Raw genomic sequence first — 20925 nt, 5'->3', positions numbered from 1 at the left:
TTTCCTACCCCCGCTGCCTGGGCTGTCTGTACTTCATAGCCACTTTCTCTGAGAAGCCTTCCTGGATGCCCCTACTAAATTCTCTTTCTTCACTGTCCTCTCAAAGCCAGGCCTTTTGTTGTCCTAGGGCCTCATCCCATGCCACCTTTTATTGTCATAAGACTGGGACTTCTGTACCACAGTGACCTCATGCCCAGCACTGAGTGAGGCACAAAGTGAGTGCTAAGGACAAGTCAACTGCAGGCATGAGTGAGTGGGGGACTTGAGGCATTGTTTTAAAAGCCCTGGCTGAGCTGTCCTGGATACTGAATGAGGACCAGCAAATGTTAGGTTCTGCCCTCATGAGTGTCCTGGGACTCTTCTGATCAGAGGGCTGGTTTACTCAAGAAGCATGACCTCTGGATGATCTTTAGGACTGAGCCCTTGGCAAACAACTGTCATCCAGGATTATCCTGGGCCAGCTGGGTCCCTGCTCCTGTTTCCTCTGCAGGTTTCAACTCTGAACAGTCCAGGGCTCAGCTTGCTGCAGTTTGGTACCTGTTTGGTACCTAGGCTTTCGTGGAAACTGACCTGTGAAATAATAGAGCTCTTAAAACCCTTGAAATCTCCTGGGTTCTAGCAGTGTCTTTTGTTTTAATGAGGGGACTCTTGGTGGCTTCTGGATCACTTCAGGATGGGGGCTGGTCACCAGAAAGACCAAGTCACGATTAGAAGCTTGGAATTTTCAGCCCCACCTTCCATCCTCTGGGAAGGGGAGAGGGACTGGAGATTGAGTTAATGATTGATTATGCCAGCATGATGAAACCTTCATAAAAATCCCCAAAGTTTGAGGTTCGGAGAGCTTCTGGGTTGCCGGAGGCACTGGCAGGGTGGTGTGCTTGGCAAGGGCAGGGAAGCTCCGTGCCCCTTCCCCTATACCTTACCCTATGCATCTCTTCCATCTGGATGTATTCTTTATCCTTTGAGGATAAATCAGTAAACATAAGTATGTGTTTCCCAGAGTTCTGTGAGCCATTCTAGCAAATTACTGAACCCAAGCAGGGGGTTGTGGGAATGCTGGTTTATAGCAAGTCAGTCAGAAGTACAAGCGATAGCCTGGGGCTTGCAATTGGCATCTGAAGTTGGGGGGGCGGGGAGACAGTCCTGTGGGACTGAGCCCTTCACCTGTGGGAGCTGACGCTGTCTCTAGGTAGATAGCGTCAGAATTTGTTTCAATGTAAGGCCCCCCAGTTGGTGTTAGATAATTGCTTGATGTGCGGGACCTCCTCCACCCCCGCCCCGCCACCACTACCTCTGGTGTCAGAAGTGAAGTGTGGTCACAGTGTGAGAGTAAAAGGGAAACACACGGTGTCCCGCCCACACCCTCACGATGGGGTCCTGTCGTCAATCTCCAAGCAACTGCCACCCACTCCCATCTCATGCTGACAACTCACAGGAGCTGGGAATTTCTCAGATGGCCCGGATGGATGAATGCAGAGCCCTGCATGCCCACCCTCAAATGTGCATGGCGCGCGCACACACACACACACACACACACACACACACGCACACACACTCAAATGAAGCCAGACAGGGAGAGAGACACTACTGAGCCAGACGGACAAGTTTTATTAGATTCCAGCAAGACTATACAATACGTGTTTCATGCAGATTAAATGTGTCTTCGCTGCCCCGAGAGGGAGCACTTTCATTGCCAGCTCCTTCTTTGGCATGTCAAGGGGTGAGTGTCAAGGAGAACTCTCAACATATTCTGCATGGGGGACAGTTGGGATCATGACTGGGGGTGGAGGTGATACGGTGGGCAGCTGAGGGCTCCTGAGGCCTTGAATCTTCAGAGGCTCAGGGACCACAGGACCTTGGTCCTTTGCTGGTGGTGGCACCAGAGGACCTTGATTTTTCAGAGGCACTGGGGATATAGGAACTTGATTCTTCACAGGCTCAGGGACCACAGGACCTTGATTCTTAGGAGGCTCTGGGACCACGGGGCCTTGATCCTTGACTAGTTCTGGACCTTGATTCTTTACAGGTGCTGCAATTACAGAATCGTGATCCTTTAGAAGCTCTGGGGCCCCTCCACCTTGATCTTTGACTGGCTCTGGGACCACTAAACCTTGATTCTTTACAGACTCAGAGAGCACAGAACCTTCACTCTTCACAGGTGCTATGACCATGGCACTTTGATCCTGCGGTTGCTCTGGGACCATAGGACCTTGATCCTTGACAAGTGCTGGGACCATGGGGCCTTTATCCACAGGTTCAGGGACCATGGGGCCTTGATCCTTGACAGGTGCTGGGGCCACGGGGCCTTGATCCTTCAGAAGCTCTGGTACCACAGGACCTTGATCTTTAACTCTTGCTGGAACCATAGGACTTTGATTCTCTAGAGGCACTGGAGCCAAGGAATCTTGGTCCTTGACTGGTGCTGAGATCACAGAACCTTCATTCTTTAAAGGCTCAGGGACCACGTGATCTTGATCCTTAACTGATGCAGGGACTATGGGACCTAGATCCTTCAGAGACCCCAGGACCACAGAATCTTGATCCTTCAGAGGCTCTGGGACTGTGGGGTCTTCACCCTTTGAAGGCTTTTGGATCACAGGACCTTGATCTTTCAGAGGCCCAGGGCCCACGGGACCTTGATCTTTGTCTGGCTCTGTGGTTACAGGACCTTGACTCTTACGTGAATCACTGGTGGGTTCGACCTGGTTCCTGCAGAGGAGAGAGAGGTGGTCACTGTGAGGGCCAGCGCTCAGGCCAGGGACAGGGCAGAGCACAGATTGCCTGATAAGTCTTGGCCTAGTGGGGCCTGGGCAGGGCAGCTCTTGCTGGAGAGTCAGGAGGAGAACCTGATCTCCACGTCCTTAGTACAGAATGTGGGGTGGGGTGAGGAGCAGGCTTGGGAACTGGTCATTCAATGTGCTTGCCAATTGATTATAACCTGCGCATGGCACGGAGGGCAGCCCCCAGGTGACAGTGGCAGGACCGTAGCGGGACTCAGAGTCCTCCAGTGAGCGTCTGAGCAGCCTGTCCACCCCACACTCCACCCAGGCCACGCTGCCTTCCTCCAGAATATCTGGGCCCATCCTGGGGGCCCATCTTATCTATCCTCTCAAAGGACCCTACAGGCTAGGGTGCTCCTGTTCTCAGGGCCTTCCCAGACTCCTTCCCTCCCTAACCCCCTAGTTAGGTGCTGAGTGGGGAGGGGCAAAGGGTCCAATGCATGCATGAAAGAAAGAGGGAATGTTCCTCTTCCCCACCTCCCTTAAAAGGGAAAACGTAAAAACGTATTTTATCACTGACATTGTTTACAACAGCCAGCTGGCCGGGGTGACAATAAAAAGCAGAACAGCTTTTAATTGGTTTTATTATTGCTTTTAAATTCTCTATAAACAATGCTCCCCATTGTTGCCTGTATCACATTTGGTAGGTGACTGGCTGGGACTCCCCATTCAGGCAGTGAAGAGGCCCTGCTCCCCTCGCTCCGTCCCCACTCTGGCTCCCTCTACTCCCCCTGGGCCCTTGCCCTCACTTACTCCAAGGCTCTGGGGCTGATTTCCCGGCAACCAAGAGCCCAGGCCTCTCATCAGAACCCTCACAGGCTTCTCCACCTGCCTCACCGTGGACACCCGCCCCACCTCTCGGCCCACCCACATCATGGAGAGCAGGCGACATCACTGACACCAAGGGCAAACGTTGCCACACTCAGACCACCCCAGTCAAGATGAGAGTGCACCCTCCTGCCCTGCAGGCTGGGCTCAGCCAGTGTCACAAGCCTATGCACACTTACAGCACATTCTACTTTCCAAATCACTTCTTTCCAAAGCTCATTTCAGCAACCCAGCAATCCTGTGAAGCTCGAAGGGAGGATTTATTACCCTCACTTGTATGATATACAGATGAAGAAACTGAGGTCGAGTGGACAAGTGATATGGGAAGTGAGGGGACCTGCATGGACTGTAAAGTCTGGGTCTTTCCACTCCTGGGGCCTGTGCTCCTTCTCTTATAGCACCTGCCACATAGTAGGTGCTCAATATTGGTTGCTATTATTACCCTTTTACACATTGCAATCAAGTCTTTATGCTTAAAATCACTTCAGTATTTTAACAGTTCCTATAGTTTAAAGCTGGTCCAGTAAGACTTCTACTTGGTAACACTTTCTTAGCTCATTATGGTTTCATCTCTTTGGGCCCCAAGTGTGTCATCTATTTCATTGGGTAAAATGATATTTACTCAGAAACTTATGATGATTAGAAATTATGTACATAGAGCACCTTGTACCATATTACTATGTAATATTATAATTATTTTTCTATTTACTTAGAATAAAGTTACACACATCTGGACTATTTTTATTCTGACATGTCATCCTGATCCAGAAGCTTTTTACTATATTTAGCATCTTGAGCCCCGAGGAACTGACATCTCTCAGCAGAGTACACGGTGCCACAAGCAGCCTGTCCGTCCAGTCCCTCTTGATGTCTCTGAGCATCACAGTGGACAGAGAGGGGCCGGGGTCGCTCCCTGGTTCAGCACAACACAGAGCACAGCTGCCCTGGCCACATGAACCCAGCTGGCTGCCATCAGTAGGACCTTAGTGTTTGTGGAGGGAGCCAGGCAAGGCCACGAAAAACATGCAGAATCCAAGGATGGCACTAAAATACCTCTAATACCTGGTGGTTGGCCAGAAAGGAAAAATAAAAACCTAATTCAGAATAGAATCCAGCAGGACACTGATTAGATGAATCCTATCTGGGAGTGAACAACTTGGGTAGAGTCATCCTGAAAGGGGTGATGAAGCTGAGACAGGAGACAAAAGAGGTGACCAGGGCTTAACTTGATCTCAGGAGCTTGGGCTGCAAAACCTATCCCATTGACAGGACATGGACTTAGTGTCCCATTGGCAGGACATGGACTCAGCGTCCCCTGCTGTCATGGAGATTTAAAAGAGGGCCAGACCCACAGCATGGGGTGCAAAGTATATTTTCCCGGGTGTTTGTGGCACTGGCCCCCATGTCCTGCCTCATTTTTCTGCTTAATGAGCATTCTCAGCCAGCTGTGAACTAACCTTAAATTTGCTCAGATATACACCCCTATGTTGCTCTGGTTAGTAAACTTGTTCCCTTAGTAAGTAAGTGCCTTTAATCATGGAAAGTTTTAGAAAAAAGATTAGAAATGATAAATTAAATCAAATCTATATATTACCTTTTTTGGGTATTAAATTTAGGAAAAATCTATGTAGATTTAGTTTGAAAGTACTTGTAATGTTTAAAATAATTTGGCATATTATATCTAACAGATTAGCTCTGTGATTCCAATATAAAAGGTGTAATTTAATAATTACTTTAGACTTGATTTTAAGTTGAAAGATATAAGTTAACTGTCCTGAAGCTCTCATACTGTAAAGAAGCCAAGTCAGGACTTTTGGAAAAGCCACTTGGAAAGGCCATGTGGAGAGAGCAAGAGGTACCCAGACAGCTCCCAGCTGCTCTAACCCCCAGCCGTTCAACTCACCCCAGTTGATACACTGGAAATTTTAGGCAAGGCCGTGTGGCTGACAGGGTCTTGGTGCTCCGGCCGGGTGTCAGGCCTGTGCCTCTGAGGTGGGGGAGCCGAGTTCAGGACATTGGTCCACCAGAGACCTCCCAGCTCCATGTAACATCAAACGGCAAAAGCTCTCCCAGAGATTTCCATCTCAACGCTGAGACCCAGCTCCACTCAATGACCAGCAAGCTACAGTGCTGGACACCCCATGCCAAACAACTAGCAAGACAGGAACACAACCCCACCCATTAGCAGAGAGGCTGCCTAAAATCAGAATAAGGTCACAGACACCCCAGAACACACCACCGGACATAGTCCTGCTCACCAGAAAGATCCAGCCTCATCCACCAGAACACAGGCACTAGTCTGCTCCACCAGGAAACCTACACAACGCACTGAACCAACCTTAGCCGCTGGGGGCAGACACCAAAAATAAACGGGAACTACGAACCTGCAGCCTGCGAAAAGGAGGCCCCAAACACAGTGAGTTAAGCAAAATGAGAAGACAGAGAAACACACAGCAGATGAAGGAGCAAGGTGAAAACCCATCAGACCAAACAAATGAAGAGGAAATAGGCAGTCTACCTGAAAAAGAATTCAGAGTAATGATAGTAAAGATGATCCAAAATCTTGGAAATAGAATGGAGAAATATAAGAAACATTTAACAAGGACCTAGAAGAACTAAAGAGCAAACAAACAATGATGAACAACACAATAAATGAAATTAAAAATTCTCTAGAAGGAATCAATAGCAGAATAACTGAGGCAGAATAACGGATAAGTGACCTGGAAGATAAAATAGTGGAAATAACTACTGCAGAGCAGAATAAAGAAAAAAGAATGAAAAGAATTGAGGAGAGTCTCAGAGGTTTCTGGGACAACATTATACTCACTGACATTCGAATTATAGGGGTCCCAGAAGAAGAAGAGAATAGAAAAGGACTGAGAAAATATTTGAAGAGATTATAGTTGAAAACTTCCCTAATATGGAAAAGGAAATAGTCAATGAAGTCCAAGAAGCACAGAGAGTCCCATACAGGATAAATCCAAGGAGAAACACGCCAAGACACATATTAATCAAACTATCAACAATTAAATACAAAGACAAAATATTAAAAGCAGCAAGGGAAAAACAACAAATAACATACAAGGGAATCCCCATAAGGTTAACAGCTGATCTTTTAGCAGAAACTTTGCAAGCCAGAAGGGACTGGCAGGACATATTTAAACTGATGAAAGGGAAAAACCTACAACAAATATTACTCTACCCAGCAAAGATCTCATTCAGATTCAACAGAGAAATTAAAACTTTACAGACAAGCAAAAGCTAAGAGAATTCAGCACCACCAAACCAGCTTTACAACAAATGCTAAAGGAACTTCTCTAGGCAGGAAACACAAGAGAAGGAAAAGACCTACAATAACAAACCCAAAACAATTAAGAAAATGGTAATAGGAACACACATATCGATAATTACCTTAAATGTAAATGGATTAAATGTTCCCACCAAAAGACATAGACTGGCTGAATGAATACAAAAACAAGACCTATATATATGCTGTCTACAAGAGACCCATGTCAGACCTAGGGACACATACAGACTGAAAGTGGGGGGAAAAAGATATTCTGTGTAAATGGAAATCCAAAAAAAGCTGGCATAGCAAAGTCTCATATCAGACAAAGTAGACTTTAAAATAAAGACTATTACAAGAGACAAAGAAGGACACTACATAATGATCAAGGGATCAATCCAAGAAGAAGATATAACAATTGTAAATATTTATTCACCCAACATAGGAGCACATCTATACATAAGGCAAATGCTAACAGCTGTAAAAGGAGAAATTGACAGTAACACAATCATAGTAGGGGACTTTAACACCCCACTTTCACCAATGGACAGATCATCTAAAATGAAAATAAATAAGGAAACACAAGCTTTAAATGATACATTAAACAAGATGGACTTAATTGATATTTATAGGACATTCCATCCAAAAACAGCAGAATACACTTTCTTAAATGCTCATGGAACATTCTCCAGGATAGATCATATCTTGGGTCACATATCAAGCCTTGGTAAATTTAAGAAAATTGAAATCATATCAAGTATCTTTTCTGACCACAACGCTATGAGACTAGATATCAATTACAGGAAAAAAACTGTAAAAAAGACAAACACATGGAGGCTACACAATACGCTACTAAATAACCAAGAGATCACTGAAGAAATCAAAGTGGAAATCAAAAAATACCTAGAAACAAATGACAATGAAAACACGACCACCCAAACCTATGGGATGCAGCAAAAGCAGTTCTAAGAGGGAAGTTTATAGCAATACAATCCTATCTCAAGAAATAAGAAACATCTCAAATAAACAATCTAACCTTACACCTAAAGCAATTAGAGAAAGAAGAACAAAAAGACTCCAAAGTTAGCAGAAGGAAAGAAATCATAAAGATCAGATCAGAAATGAACGAAAAAGAAATGAAGGAAACAATAGCAAAGGTCAATAAAACTAAAAGCTGGTTCTTTGAGAAGATAAACAAAATTGATACACCATTAGCCAGACTCATCAAGAAAAAAAGGGAGAAGACGCAAATCAATAGAATTAGAAATGAAAAAGGAGAAGTAACAACTGACACTGCAGAAATACAAAGGATCATGAGAGATCACTACAAGCAACTATATGCCAATAAAATGGACAACCTGGAAGAAATGGACAAATTCTTAGAAAAGCACAACCTTCTGAGACTGAACCAGGAAGAAATAGAAAATATAAACAGACCAATCACAAGCGTTAAAATTGAGACTGTGATTAAAAATCTTCCAACAAACAAAAGCCCAGGACCGGATGGCTTTACAGGCGAATTCTATCAAACATTTAGAGAAGAGCTAACAGCTATCCTTCTCAAACTCTTCCAAAATATAGGAGAGGGAGGAACACTCCCCAACTCATTCTACAAGGTCACCATCACCCTGATACCAAAACCAGACAAAGATGTCACAAAGAAAGAAAACTACAGGCCAATATCACTGATGAACATAGATGCAAAAATCCTCAACAAAATGTGAGCAAACAGAATCCAACAGCACATGAAAAGGATCATACACCATGATCAAGTGGGGTTTATCCCAGGAATGCAATGATTCTTCAGTATACGCAAATCAATCAATGTGATAAACCATATTAACAAATTGAAGAAGAAAATCCATATGATCATCACAATAGATGCAGAAAAAGCTTTTGACAAAATTCAACACCCATTTATGATAAAAAAAAAAGCTCTCCAGAAAATAAGCATAGAGGGAACTTACCTGAACATAATAAAGGCCATATATGACAAACCCACAGCCAACATCGTCCTCAATGGTGAAAAACTGAAACCATTTCTACTAAGATCAGGAACAAGACAAGGTTGTCCACTCTCACCACTATTTTTTTTTTTTAATTTATTTATTTATGGCTGTGTTGGGTCTTCGTTTCTGTGCGAGGGCTTTCTCTAGTTGTGGCAAGCGGGGGCCACTCTTAATCGCGGTGCACGGGCCTCTCACTATCGTGGCCTCTCTTGTTGCGGAGCACAGGCTCCAGACGTGCAGGGTCAGTAATTGTGGCTCATGGACCCAGTTGCTCTGCGGCATGTGGGATCTTCCCACACCAGGGCTCAAACCCGTGTCCCCTGCATTGGCAGGCAGATTCTCAACCCCTGCACCACCAGGGAAGCCCTCACCACTATTATTCAACATAGTTTTGGAAGCTTTAGCCATGGCAATCAGAGAAGAAAAAGAAATAAAAGGAATCCAAATCGGAAAAGAAGAAGTAAAGCTGTCACTCTTTGCAGATGACATGATACTATACATAGAGAATCCTAAAGATGCTACCAGAAAACTACTAGAGCTAATCAATGAATTTGGAAAAGTAGCAGGATACAAAATTAATGCACAGAAATCTCTTGCATTCCTATACACTAATGATGAAAAATCTGAAAGAGAAATTAAGGAAACACTCCCATTTACCACTGCAACAAAAAGAATAAAATACCTAGGAATAAACCTACTTAAGGAGACAAAAGACCTGTATGCAGAAAACTATAAGACACTGATGAAAGAAATTAAAGATGATACAAACAGATGGAGAGATATACCATGTTCTTGGATTGGAAGAATCAACATTGTGAAAATGACTATACTACCCAAAGCAATCTACAGATTCAATGCAATCCCTATCAAACTGCCAATGGCATTTTTCACAGAACTAGAACAAAAAATTTCACAATTTGTGTGGAAACACAAAAGACCCCGAATTGCCAAAGCAATCTTGAGAAAGAAAAACGGAGCTGGAGGAGTCAGGCTCCCTGACTTCAGACTATACTACAAAGCTACAGTAATCAAGACAGTATGGTACTGGCACAAGTACAGAAATATAGATCAATGGAACAGGATAGAAAGCCCAGAGATAAACCCATGCACATATGGTCACCTTATTTTTGATAAAGGAGGCAAGAATATACAATGGAGAAAAGACAGCCTCTTCAATAAGTGGTGCTTGGGAAAACTGGACAGCTACATGTAAAAGAATGAAATTAGAACACTCCCTAACACCATACACAAAAATAAACTCAAAATGGATCAAAGACCTAAATGTAAGGCCAGACACTATAAAACTCTAAGAGGAAAACATAGGCATAACACTCTATGACATAAATCACAGCAAGATCCTTTTTGACCCACCTCGTAGAGAAATGGAAATAAAAACAAAAATAAACAAATGGGACCTAATGAAACTTAAAAGCTTTTGCACAGCAAAGGAAACCATAAACAAGGCGAAAAGACTACCCTCAGAATGGGAGAAAATATTTGTAAATGAAGCAACTGACAAAGGATTAATCTCCAAAATTTACAAGCAGCTCATGCAGCTCAATATCAAAAAAAAACAAACAACCCAATCCAAACATGGGCAGAAGACCTAAATAGACATTTCCCCAAAGAAGATATACAGATTGCCAGCAAACACATGAAAGGAAGCTCAACATCACTAATCATTAGAGAAATGCAAATCAAAACTACAATGAGGTATCACCTCCCACCAGTCAGAATGGCCATGTCAAAAAATTTACAAACAATAAATGCTGGAGAGGGTGTGGAGAAAAGGGAACCCTCTTGCACTGTTGGTGGGAATGTAAATTGATACAGCCACTATGGAGAACACTATGGAGGTTCCTTAAAAAACTAAAAATAGAACTACCATACGACGCAGCAATCCCACTACTGGGCATATACCCTGAGAAAACCATAATTCAAAAAGAGTCATGTACCACAATGTTCATTGCAGCTCTATTTACAATAGCCAGGACATGGAAGCAACCTAAGTGTCCATCGACAGATGAATGGATAAAGAAGATGTGGCACATATATAGTCTGTAAAATGTCCCACCACTCACGGTGCCATCTGTGTGAATGAGACAGAGCCACTCCCCCAGGGTGGAAGCCGATGCGTGGTGGGTGAGTGGAGATGGGCTGGGTTCAGCCCCACTCAGCCCACAGGCCAGCTGCCCAGGGGCCCTGCCCAACCTGCACAACTGAGTCTGAGTCTGGTGCCTTGAGCCAGCTGCAGATCTTCTCAAGACAGCATACGAGACAGGCTCCTTTCACCTCCCAGCCTGTGTACCCTCTCAGAAACTAAAATGACCTCTGGCTTTATCTTGGTTTCTGTTCTAATTGCCTGCCAGGCCTTGGGCAATTACTCAACCACAATAGACCTCAGTTTCCTCATCTGTAAAATGGGGATAGCAATACAAATGTCAGGGACAATTATGACAGAGGATCAGATGATCCTGTTGGGCAGGGATCTGAAATGATAATTTGTGACATTTGTAGAGTGCTTTTGTGCTTTACGTGAATAAGTCCATAACCATAATAACTGTGTAAGAGTTTATCAGATGATCACGCGCTCCTTACTTTAGCTCACTGGAGCCTCCTGGCAGCCCTGGAAGAAGGCAAGGAAGGTGGTGGACAGCCCTGCAGCCTCACCCTCCTGCACTGTCCTCTGGCCACCCCATGCCGCTGTTTTGTTTCTTTTTGTTTCTGCTGCCTGGATTGCCCTCTTTAACCCACTTTTCCTGTCTGTCCCTGATGGCTTGGCTCGGATCCCACCTTCTTACAAGGTCTTCCTGGATGCACCTCTCCAAATTAGTTTTGTCTGTATCTCCCTTGCAGCACCATTTTACAGTCTCTCGCCACATTCATAGATACCCTAATCGCATGTCAGTTTTCCCCCCATTCAACTGTGAACTCCCTGAAGGCAGGGGCCATCCACCTGGCCTGCAGCCCCAATGCTCAGCACAGTACCTGGAACAAATAAGGTCAAACAGAAAGATTTACAAATTATTGTTGCTGAAACCTGGTTCATCATCTATCCCATGGCCCCAGCCAGAAACTCAGAGTCATGCTAGATACTTTCGACTCCCTCAAAACCTTCACCCAATCCGTCAGGACCCATCTGTTCTGGCTCCTAACATTTATTTCCTGAATATTCACATTTGTTTCTCTCCCTCCCTTCCCCCACCAGCTGTGCCATCATCTCTGTGGACCACTGTCACAGTCCCCTAACTGGTATCCCTGGCCCCTCCTCCAATCCATTCTTCACACAGAAATCAGGATGACCTTTCAAAAAAGCAAATCCTTCCCCTGCTGAGGACGCTTCAAGGTTTCTCCTTGCGCTGAGAATAAAGAGGTTTTACCCTGTTCCATGGCCTCACCTCGCTGACCAGCCAGCTCCCACTGTCTTCCAGCTCTCTATGCCCCAGGCTCCCATGCCCTGCTCCTTTCCATTTACAGCTTTTGCACATGCTGTTGTCTCCTCCTGGGACCTTCTCTTGCTCCCTCTTCTGTTAATACTACTCATCCTCCATCTCTCAGCTCACCTTTCCAGGGAAGCAGATGTGACCAGGCCCCTGCTACAGGCTCTCCTAGTCCCTGACACTTTCTTTCATATCCCTTATCACAGCTAATTACTTGCATTCTTTTCCATTAATGTTTCTCCTACTAGACTGAAGCTTCAAAGGGCAGGACCATGTCAATTTTGTAAATCATTGTACCTAAAACAGTACCTGACCCAGGGAAAGCCCTGACTAAATACTTGTCGAATGAATGAATAAATGAGAGACTTTTCTGTGCCAGGCTCTGTCCTATTTGCAAAATGTAGCGTTCCAAGGTTACATGAGACAACCAAAGTCTTAGGAACTTAATTTTCTTCCCTTCTTCCTGTTTCCATGGTGACAGGCAATGCCTCCTGGGTACACACACGCTGACCTTGGATCCAAGCTTTATTAGAGTCTGTAAGCAGGATTACCAAGCACTGCCCGAGACTATCAGGAGAAAGGCTGATTCTTGCCATTGCACACAATTCTAATCCCATAATCCACCTGGTTTTCTTTCTTCCCAGACTCTCCCGATGCACCATCACAGCAGCCCGGAGCTGGGGCAGTGCTCCTGGTGTAGGGTCCTGTTCAGAAATCAGGGACCTATAGACCCTGTCCTTGAACCCCCTGCTTCCACAGCTTAGAAAAGCCCTGAGAAAGAAAGAAACTCATATTTCCTGAGCAATAACCATGTGCCAGGCTCGGTGCTGGGTATTTTAACCTAGGTCATTTCTTGGACGGTATAGAGCAGGCTGCTGGAGGAGAAAGTGCACTGACGGGGCTCGAGGCCAGAAGAGCTGGGTTCGAAGGCTGACTCAACTCCATCCTAGCCATGGGTGTCATCATGGGCATCCAGGCTGCAACGTTTCAGTTTCCTTAATCTATAAAATGGGGATTACAGTGCCCACCTTCCAGGGAGGGTTCATTTATGGAAACACTCAGGGCATGACCCCTGGAATACAGGTGATATTTAGTATTAACTAAATGTTAGTCCCAGAAGGGGACTCGGTGATCTGGTCCAATGTCTCACTCTACAGATGGGAAACTAGGTCCAGAGTGGGCAAGCAGCTCTCCCAAAGCCACACAGCTAGAAATAGCAGGTCCAGGACTAAATAGAGGCCTCTCAAAATCTCACTGGGTGGGTAGAAGGGATGGAGCAAACTCACTTGAAACAAAGATGGGCAGGAGCGGCTGAGAGGGGCCAGGCCGCCTGCACCTCAGGGGCCCTGCAGGAGGAGGGGGGACAGTGGGCCGGGCGATTTCACGGCTTTGTCTCCTCCTGTCTGCCTCCAAGGGCCCTGGACAGGCGCCCACGTTTCCTAGACACAGACAGAGCTCCCAACACATGATAAGAGATGCAGTTACCCGAGGGGGGATGTCAAGGAAACCGTCTTTGAAAGGCTTGTTATTCTTATGAAGAATTGCAGGAGACAAGGCCTTCTCAAAACAAGAACTCTCGCCCCGCCCCTCTCTCCCACGGGACTCTGTGGCCTCTATTTTAGCAATTATCATGGTGTTTGGTAATTACCTGCCTCTCCCCCTAGCTCGTGGGCTGTGTTTTGTTCATCTCTGCATCGTGAGTACCTAGTGTCTGGCTCATAGTACCTGACAGCTATTTGTGGGAGTAATGGGTGGCTGGCATACAGCTTTTTCTCTTTATTCTATTTGATGTTTTTTCTCTTTTATCCATTCATTGGACAAAGTCTGCTGAGCCTGCGCTCTGGATTAGGCCCTCTGCTGGGGGAACAGGCGGGAATGAGCCCGGGGCCCTGACTTGCGGAGCCCCCCATGTGGGGTGCACACCACGAACACTGTAAAGCTAACAGTGCACCAGGACCACCAGCCCTGGCCCCAAGCCCTCACCTGCCTGAGTTTCTCCAACCGGAGAGGCCTGAAAGTCCTTTCAGTGCGAAGACGTCACTTTGCTCGAGAAGTCCTTTCTCTCTGGTCCCTGAAAGCGCAACTCCGCAGAGCCACTTCAAAGGCTCCCAGGCTGAAAGGACAGACCTGGGGGTCATCGGGTCTCCTGAACTTGTGCTGCTGTCTCCCGCTGGCTGGCCCCAGCCTCTGCCCGCGCTGCCCCGGCGGTCGGTGGCGGGGGGTCAGGGCCACACAGCCGGGTGAGGCAGCCCACCCTCTGTAGCCCGGACCCTGAGCAGAGCCTGTATTTCTGTCAGCTCCACTCCCTGTATCCCTGCCCTGATCCGGATTCTGTGCTCTGGGGCCACCCTTCCAGAGAATGCCATGCTGCCTGACCCAGGACTGATATCTGAAGATATTCCTGGCTTCTCTGGGCAACGCATGTCCCCCAACAGCTCAGAGCCCTCACCGTCCCGACTGCTCTCCTCACTGCACATCTCCGTTGGCTTCCCTCCCTTGGAAAGTGTGCCCCCAGCACTGAAAGGGATGTCGCAGATACAGTCTCCAAGAAGCAGCATCCGCCACCTCTGCCCTGGCACCTCTACTGATACGGCCCTCGGCTGCTCTCTCTAAGGCACGTCAGTGCTGTTGCCCAGCACCACCGCCCGTCTGCCTAGTAACGCCCTCAGCAACTAAAGGTTCAGGTCTGGGGTTACTCCCTCAGGGAGATCACCCTGACCCTCCACCTCCAGGGGTCGAGTACTCCTTCTCCTGTGTCCACGCAGCCCCCCTCTGTCCCCATCCCCTTGCCCCATCACAGCAGCCTCCATCAGATGAGCTGCCAACCGTTCTGTAGCTGCCTCTCCAGACTGGGGCTCTTTAGGGCAGAGACCATGTCTGCTTCATTCTCTTTCCCTCCCTCCCTCTCTCCTTCCCCACCCTTTGCCCTCCCCTCCTCTTTACTCCCTCCATCTTTCCACAAACATTTAATAAATGCCTACTCGGTGCCAGGCTACTGACGAGAGTGGAGAGCCAGAGCGCCCTGGCATAGGGCTGGCACATACAGGAGGCCTCCACCCCAAATGGGAAGCTTAAAAAAAAAACTCACACAAGATCAAATTCTAACAACTGCATTTACAAGACACACAAATGCTTTCCTATTCTTAACTGCCTTAGCACCTTTTTTGTCCTCCCAAACTGTAACCTCCCTTTATGGTTTTCTAAGAGGACTTTACATCCAATGTGGCACATCATATTCTCACAGCAGCCCGTCACCCAGGCAGACAGGGGTCACTCGTGCCCCCATTTTCCAGAGGTGGAAGCGGGGCTCCGAAGGGTCACATAGTGAGTCAGTGGCAATGTCAAGACCTTAACTGAGGATGACAGACTTTCAGTCAAGCTTTTTCCTTTCTACAGCAGTATCCCTCAGGGGTGTGACTTCAACCATAGAGATTCCAAATTTGTCTGCAGAGGTCTGAACTGGGTCTGGCTTGACATGACTCTGACTGGTTCTGCCTGGTCCAGGAGGCTGGAGCCATTGACCTCTGCAGGTCCCCAACTCCGAGCTCCCAACTGTTTCTCCTGAGAGTTGCCCCTCTGGGACTCCAACAACCAGTCCCCCTTTGCCTCAGCTCTTCCTGCATCTACTACACAAGGACCTCCCTGGTTTACCTCCTGGTGTTCAGCAGACCCTGGCAAAGAAGATTGTCTCAGAAAACAGGGGCATCCTGGTCTAAGAGTACCCATCTGCACCCACACCTGTAAACCCTACCTGTATGGCTGCCAGTCAGTGTACCAGCCCGGGGCTACACAGGGAGTCCACCCAGATGTGGCTCATCAGCACAGGAAGAGCAGCTAAGACCATGGCTAGAAAAATGGCTGCCACCACAAGGCTTAATTCTGGGTGGGGTGGGTAGGAGGTAGTAACTGTGCTGATCAAACTCAGCATCTATGACCTTCATCTGACTCACTTTCCAAAGATGATGAGAATACTTAGGGTCACTGAAGGTTTTGGAGCAAGGAAGAGAGAGGATGAAGAGACTGCCCTTTCAGGAATTCTTTACAGTAGGAATCCTAGAGATGGTCCCAAGTACTAGACAAGGAATGGGTTTCAGTCACCCAAACCAGGCTCCAAATCCTGGCTCACCACTTACAAGTTGTGTGACTTTGTTATTTAATCACCTAGACTTGACTTCTTTATCTGTGAATGGGGATGATGCCTACAACAGACTCTCTAGCTCTATTGTGAGGATTAAATGGGAACAAGTGTGTAAAGGTCAAATAAATGCTCCTTCCCTTCCCCTAGGTTGTGCCACCTCTGCATTTTAAAAAAGTGGCACCAGACAGCTGGGGCAGATTCCTAGTTTGGATTTTTCTCCACCACTCCAGGTTCCCTGTGGGAAGATGTGTTCTCCTGAAATACAGAGAGATGGTTGCAGTACGTAGCTAGATAGTTTTGTTTTCTGCCCTGTGTTGTTGCTTTTTCTTTCTTTCTTTAAAAATTTTTTACTTTATTTATTTATTTTTTGGCCACGCCATGCATGGCATGTGGGATCTTAGTTCCCTGACCAGGGATCGAACCCATGCCCCCTGCAGTGGAAGCATGGAGTCTTAACCACTGGACCGCCAGGGAAGTCCCTGCTTTTTCCTTTTTCCTTTTTGCTGGTAAATACCTTTTCTAGATATAACCTGCTAAGAGCTAAATAAATTCCCATTTGTATAATAAATATTTTAAAAGCTTCCTTGGTTGTTTTAATACCAAGAAGGCAAAGTCAGGGGCATAGTTGACTGTCTTGATGAGCTGCCATGAATCTGATAATCCTGCTAATGACGCTTTTAAAAATGTGAAGTGCTGCATTAAAAGGATCATACACCATGATCAAGTGGGGTTTATCCCAGGAATGCAAGGATTCTTCAATATACACAAATCAATCAATGTAATACACCATATTAACAAACTGAAGGAGAAAAACCATATGATCATCTCAATAGATGCAGAAAAAGCTTTCGACAAAATTCAACACCCATTTATGATGAAAAACCCTCCAGAAAGTAGGCATAGAGGGAACTTACCACAACATAATAAAGGCCATATATGACAAATCCACAGCCAACAGCATTCGCAGTGGTGAAAAACTGAAATCATTTCCTCTAAGATCAGGAACGAGACAAGGTTGTCCACTCTCACCACTATTATTCAACATAGTTTTGGAAGCTTTAGCCACAGCAATCAGAGAAAAAAAAGAAATAAAAGGAATCCAAATTGGAAAAGAAGAAGTAAAGCTGTCACTCTTTGCAGATGACATGATACTATACATAGAGAATCCTAAAGATGCTACCAGAAAACTACTAGAGCTAATCAATGGATTTGGTAAAGTAGCAGGATACAAAATTAATGCACAGAAATCTCTTGCATTCCTATACACTAATGATGAAAAATCTGAAAGAGAAATTAAGGAAACACTCCCATTTACCACTGCAACAAAAAGAATAAAATATCTAGGAATAAACCTACTTAAGGAGACAAAAGACCTGTATGCAGAAAACTATAAGACACTGATGAAAGAAATTAAAGATGATACAAACAGATGGAGAGATATACCATGCCCTCGGATTGGAAGAATCAACATTGTAAAAATGACTATACTACCCAAAGCAATCTACAGATTCAATGCAATCCCTATCAAACTGCCAATGGCATTTTTCACAGAACTAGAACAAAAAATTTCACAGTTTGTATGGAAACACAGAAGACCCCAAATAGCCAAAGCAATCTTGAGAAAGAAAAACAGAGCTGGAGGAATCAGACTCCTGGACTTCAGACTATACTACAAAGCTACAGTAATCAAGACAGTATGGTACTGGCACAGAAACAGAAATATAGATCAATGGAACAGGATAGAAAGCCCAGAGATAAACCCACGCACATACGGTCACTTTATTTTTGATAAAGGAGGCAAGAATATACAATGGAGAAACGACAGCCTCTTCAATAAGTGGTGCTTGGGAAAACTGGACAGCTACATGTAAAAGAATGAAATTAGAACACTCCCTAACACCATACACAAAAATAAACTTAAAATGGATCAAAGACCTAAATGTAAGGCCAGACACTATAAAACTCTAAGAGGAAAACATAGGCATAACACTCTATGACATAAATCACAGCAAGATCCTTTTTGACCCACCTCCTAGAGAAATGGAAATAAAAACAAAAATAAACAAATGGAACCTAATGAAACTTAAAAGCTTTTGCACAGCAAAGGAAACCATAAACAAGACGAAAAGACAACCCTCAGAATGGGAGAAAATATTTGTAAATGAAGCAACTGACAAAGGATTAATCTCCAAAATTTACAAGCAGCTCATGCAGCTCAATATCAAAAAAACAAACAACCCAATCCAAAAATGGGCAGAAGACCTAAATAGACATTTCTCCAAAGAAGATACACAGATTGCCAGCAAACACATGAAAGGATGCTCAACATCATTAATCATTAGAGAAATGCAAATCAAAACTACAATGAGGTATCACCTCACACCAGTCAGAATGGCCATCATCAAAAAATCTACCAACAATAAATGCTGGAGAGGGTGTGGAGAAAAGGGAACCCTCTTGCACTGTTGGTGGGAATGTAAATTGATACAGCCACTATGGAGAATAGTACGGAGGTTCCTTAAAAAACTAAAAATAGAACTACCATACGACCCAGCAATCCCACTACTGGGCCTATACCCTGAGAAAACCATAATTCAAAAAGAGTCACGTACCACAATGTTCATTGCAGCTCTATTTACAATAGCCCCGACATGGAAGCAACCTAAGTGTCCATCGACAGATGAATGGATAAAGAAGATGTGGCACACATATACAATGGAGTATTACTCAGCCATAAAAAGAAACGAAATTGAGTTATTTGTAGTGAGGTGGATGGTCCTAGAGTTTGTCATACAGAGTGAAGTAAGTCAGAAAGAGAAAAACAAATACCGTATGCTAACACATATATATATGGAATCTAAAAAAAAAAAAAAAAAAGGTCATGAAGAACCTAGGGACAGGATGGGAATAAAGATGCAGACCTAATAGAGAATGGACTTGAGGACATGGGGAGGTGGAAGGGTAAGCTGGCATGAAGTGAGAGAGTGGCATGTACATATGTACAGTACCAAATGTAAAACCGATAGCTAGTGGGAAGCAGCCACATAGCACAGGGAGATGAGCTCGGTGCTTTGTGACCACCTAGAGGGGTGGTATAGGGAGGGTGGGAGGGAGGGAGACGCAAGAGGGAGGAGATATGGGGATATATATGTATGTATAGCTGATTCACTTTGTTATAAAGCAGAAACTAACACACCATTGTAAAGCAATTATACTCCCATAAAGATGTTAAAAAAAAAAAAAGTGAAGTGCTGGACTAAGGCCGCCAGACAGTAATGGCTCAGTTCTTGTCTACCTGGGAACTTGCAAATCAATCTTTGTCCTTCCCCCCACCCCATCTAAAGCAAAGGATGGGATCTTGAGCCATTAATCAGAAATTGGTTTGGTGTGTCCAGAGGGGATCAATGAAAATGACCGTGTAATTGCAGAAATGTAATCTGCACCAGGAGGTTGATTGATAAGGTGCTCAGGGAGCAGGGGCTGGGGAAGGGCTGGGAAGGCGAGGGGGCAGCAAGAGCCAGTACTAGAGGGGCATCATCTCAAGCTGTTGCGTGGCTGAGAGAGTGGCTTTGCCATGTGTAGCTCCAGCCACCACCATTCCGTTGGGACTAAGGGTAGTAAGTAACTGGGAAGTGGTGGTCCGCAAACTACCCATAAAGTGAACTGTGACAAGGGCGTTCCACTTACAGTTCACAGAGGCCTTCGTATGCATCCTCACGGGGCCCTCATAATAGTCCTCTGAATCACAAACAGGATTTTCTGTGATCAGACCTCTTACCACCTGCTACCCACACGCTGGAACCAAACAGATTCGGGTCACACTATATTCCTTGCTGACCAAACTCCTACCTTCTGAATTTGGGAGTCATATAGATCTGGGTAGTGGTTGATACTTGTATTCTTGTTATTTCTTTGAGGCTCAAAGAAAGTAAGAAACTCAGCCAAGGTTACACAGCTAGTAACTAGTAGAGCTTGGATTTAGAACCAGGCCTGCTGGCTCTAATTCCCAGCCATTGTTGCTAAGACATGCCTCTGCATGAGAGGCAGGTGCCTCTGCCATCATGGAGTTAGCAGCTCTGCACTGGGCAGGGGCTGGGCTCAGCCAGCCTCTTAAGATTACCCTCTAACCACGAGTCTATGATTTTATGAAGTCAGGACTGTTTAGAAAAAGTGGCCACATGACGTACAGAGGAGGCTGGCCCAGAGGCTGGCCATTATAAAAGCAGCGGTTGACCCCTCTGTGCTCAGCCGTTGCCGTGACCTTTCTTGAAACCACCCCTGTCTTGTGAGCAGAGCCAGTTACTAGGCAGAATAAAGCCTTGCGGAGGCTCGGTGGTCTCTATGGAGGCAGATGGTGAATATCATCATTCATTCATTCGCTCACTGTTCATTCAGCAAACACTTTAGAAGACATTATCTGTGGAAGACAATGGGCTGGAAGCTA

The 20925-nt window shown here is 45.5% G+C and overlaps 1 protein-coding gene across 2 annotated transcripts in view; it reads right to left on the bottom strand.

Annotated features, from left to right (window-relative positions):
• Positions 1 to 1588: 1588 nt before the first annotated feature.
• The window catches only part of MAP6 (microtubule associated protein 6), an 87668-nt gene continuing 68331 nt past the window's right edge, over positions 1589 to 20925 (bottom strand). For both annotated transcript variants that reach the window (XM_061202858.1, XM_061202859.1), the window contains one exon: positions 1589 to 2709. In XM_061202858.1, the coding sequence (XP_061058841.1) occupies positions 1728 to 2709 (982 nt within the window). In that variant the 3' untranslated portion in view covers positions 1589 to 1727. The remainder of the gene's footprint in view (positions 2710 to 20925) is intronic.

This window comes from Eubalaena glacialis, chromosome 10 (assembly GCF_028564815.1).
Source record: "Eubalaena glacialis isolate mEubGla1 chromosome 10, mEubGla1.1.hap2.+ XY, whole genome shotgun sequence".
NCBI classification, from domain to species: Eukaryota; Metazoa; Chordata; class Mammalia; order Artiodactyla; family Balaenidae; genus Eubalaena; species Eubalaena glacialis.
The sequence above is the reverse complement of the archived record's forward strand: the minus strand, read 5'-3'. Positions and strand labels throughout refer to the sequence as shown.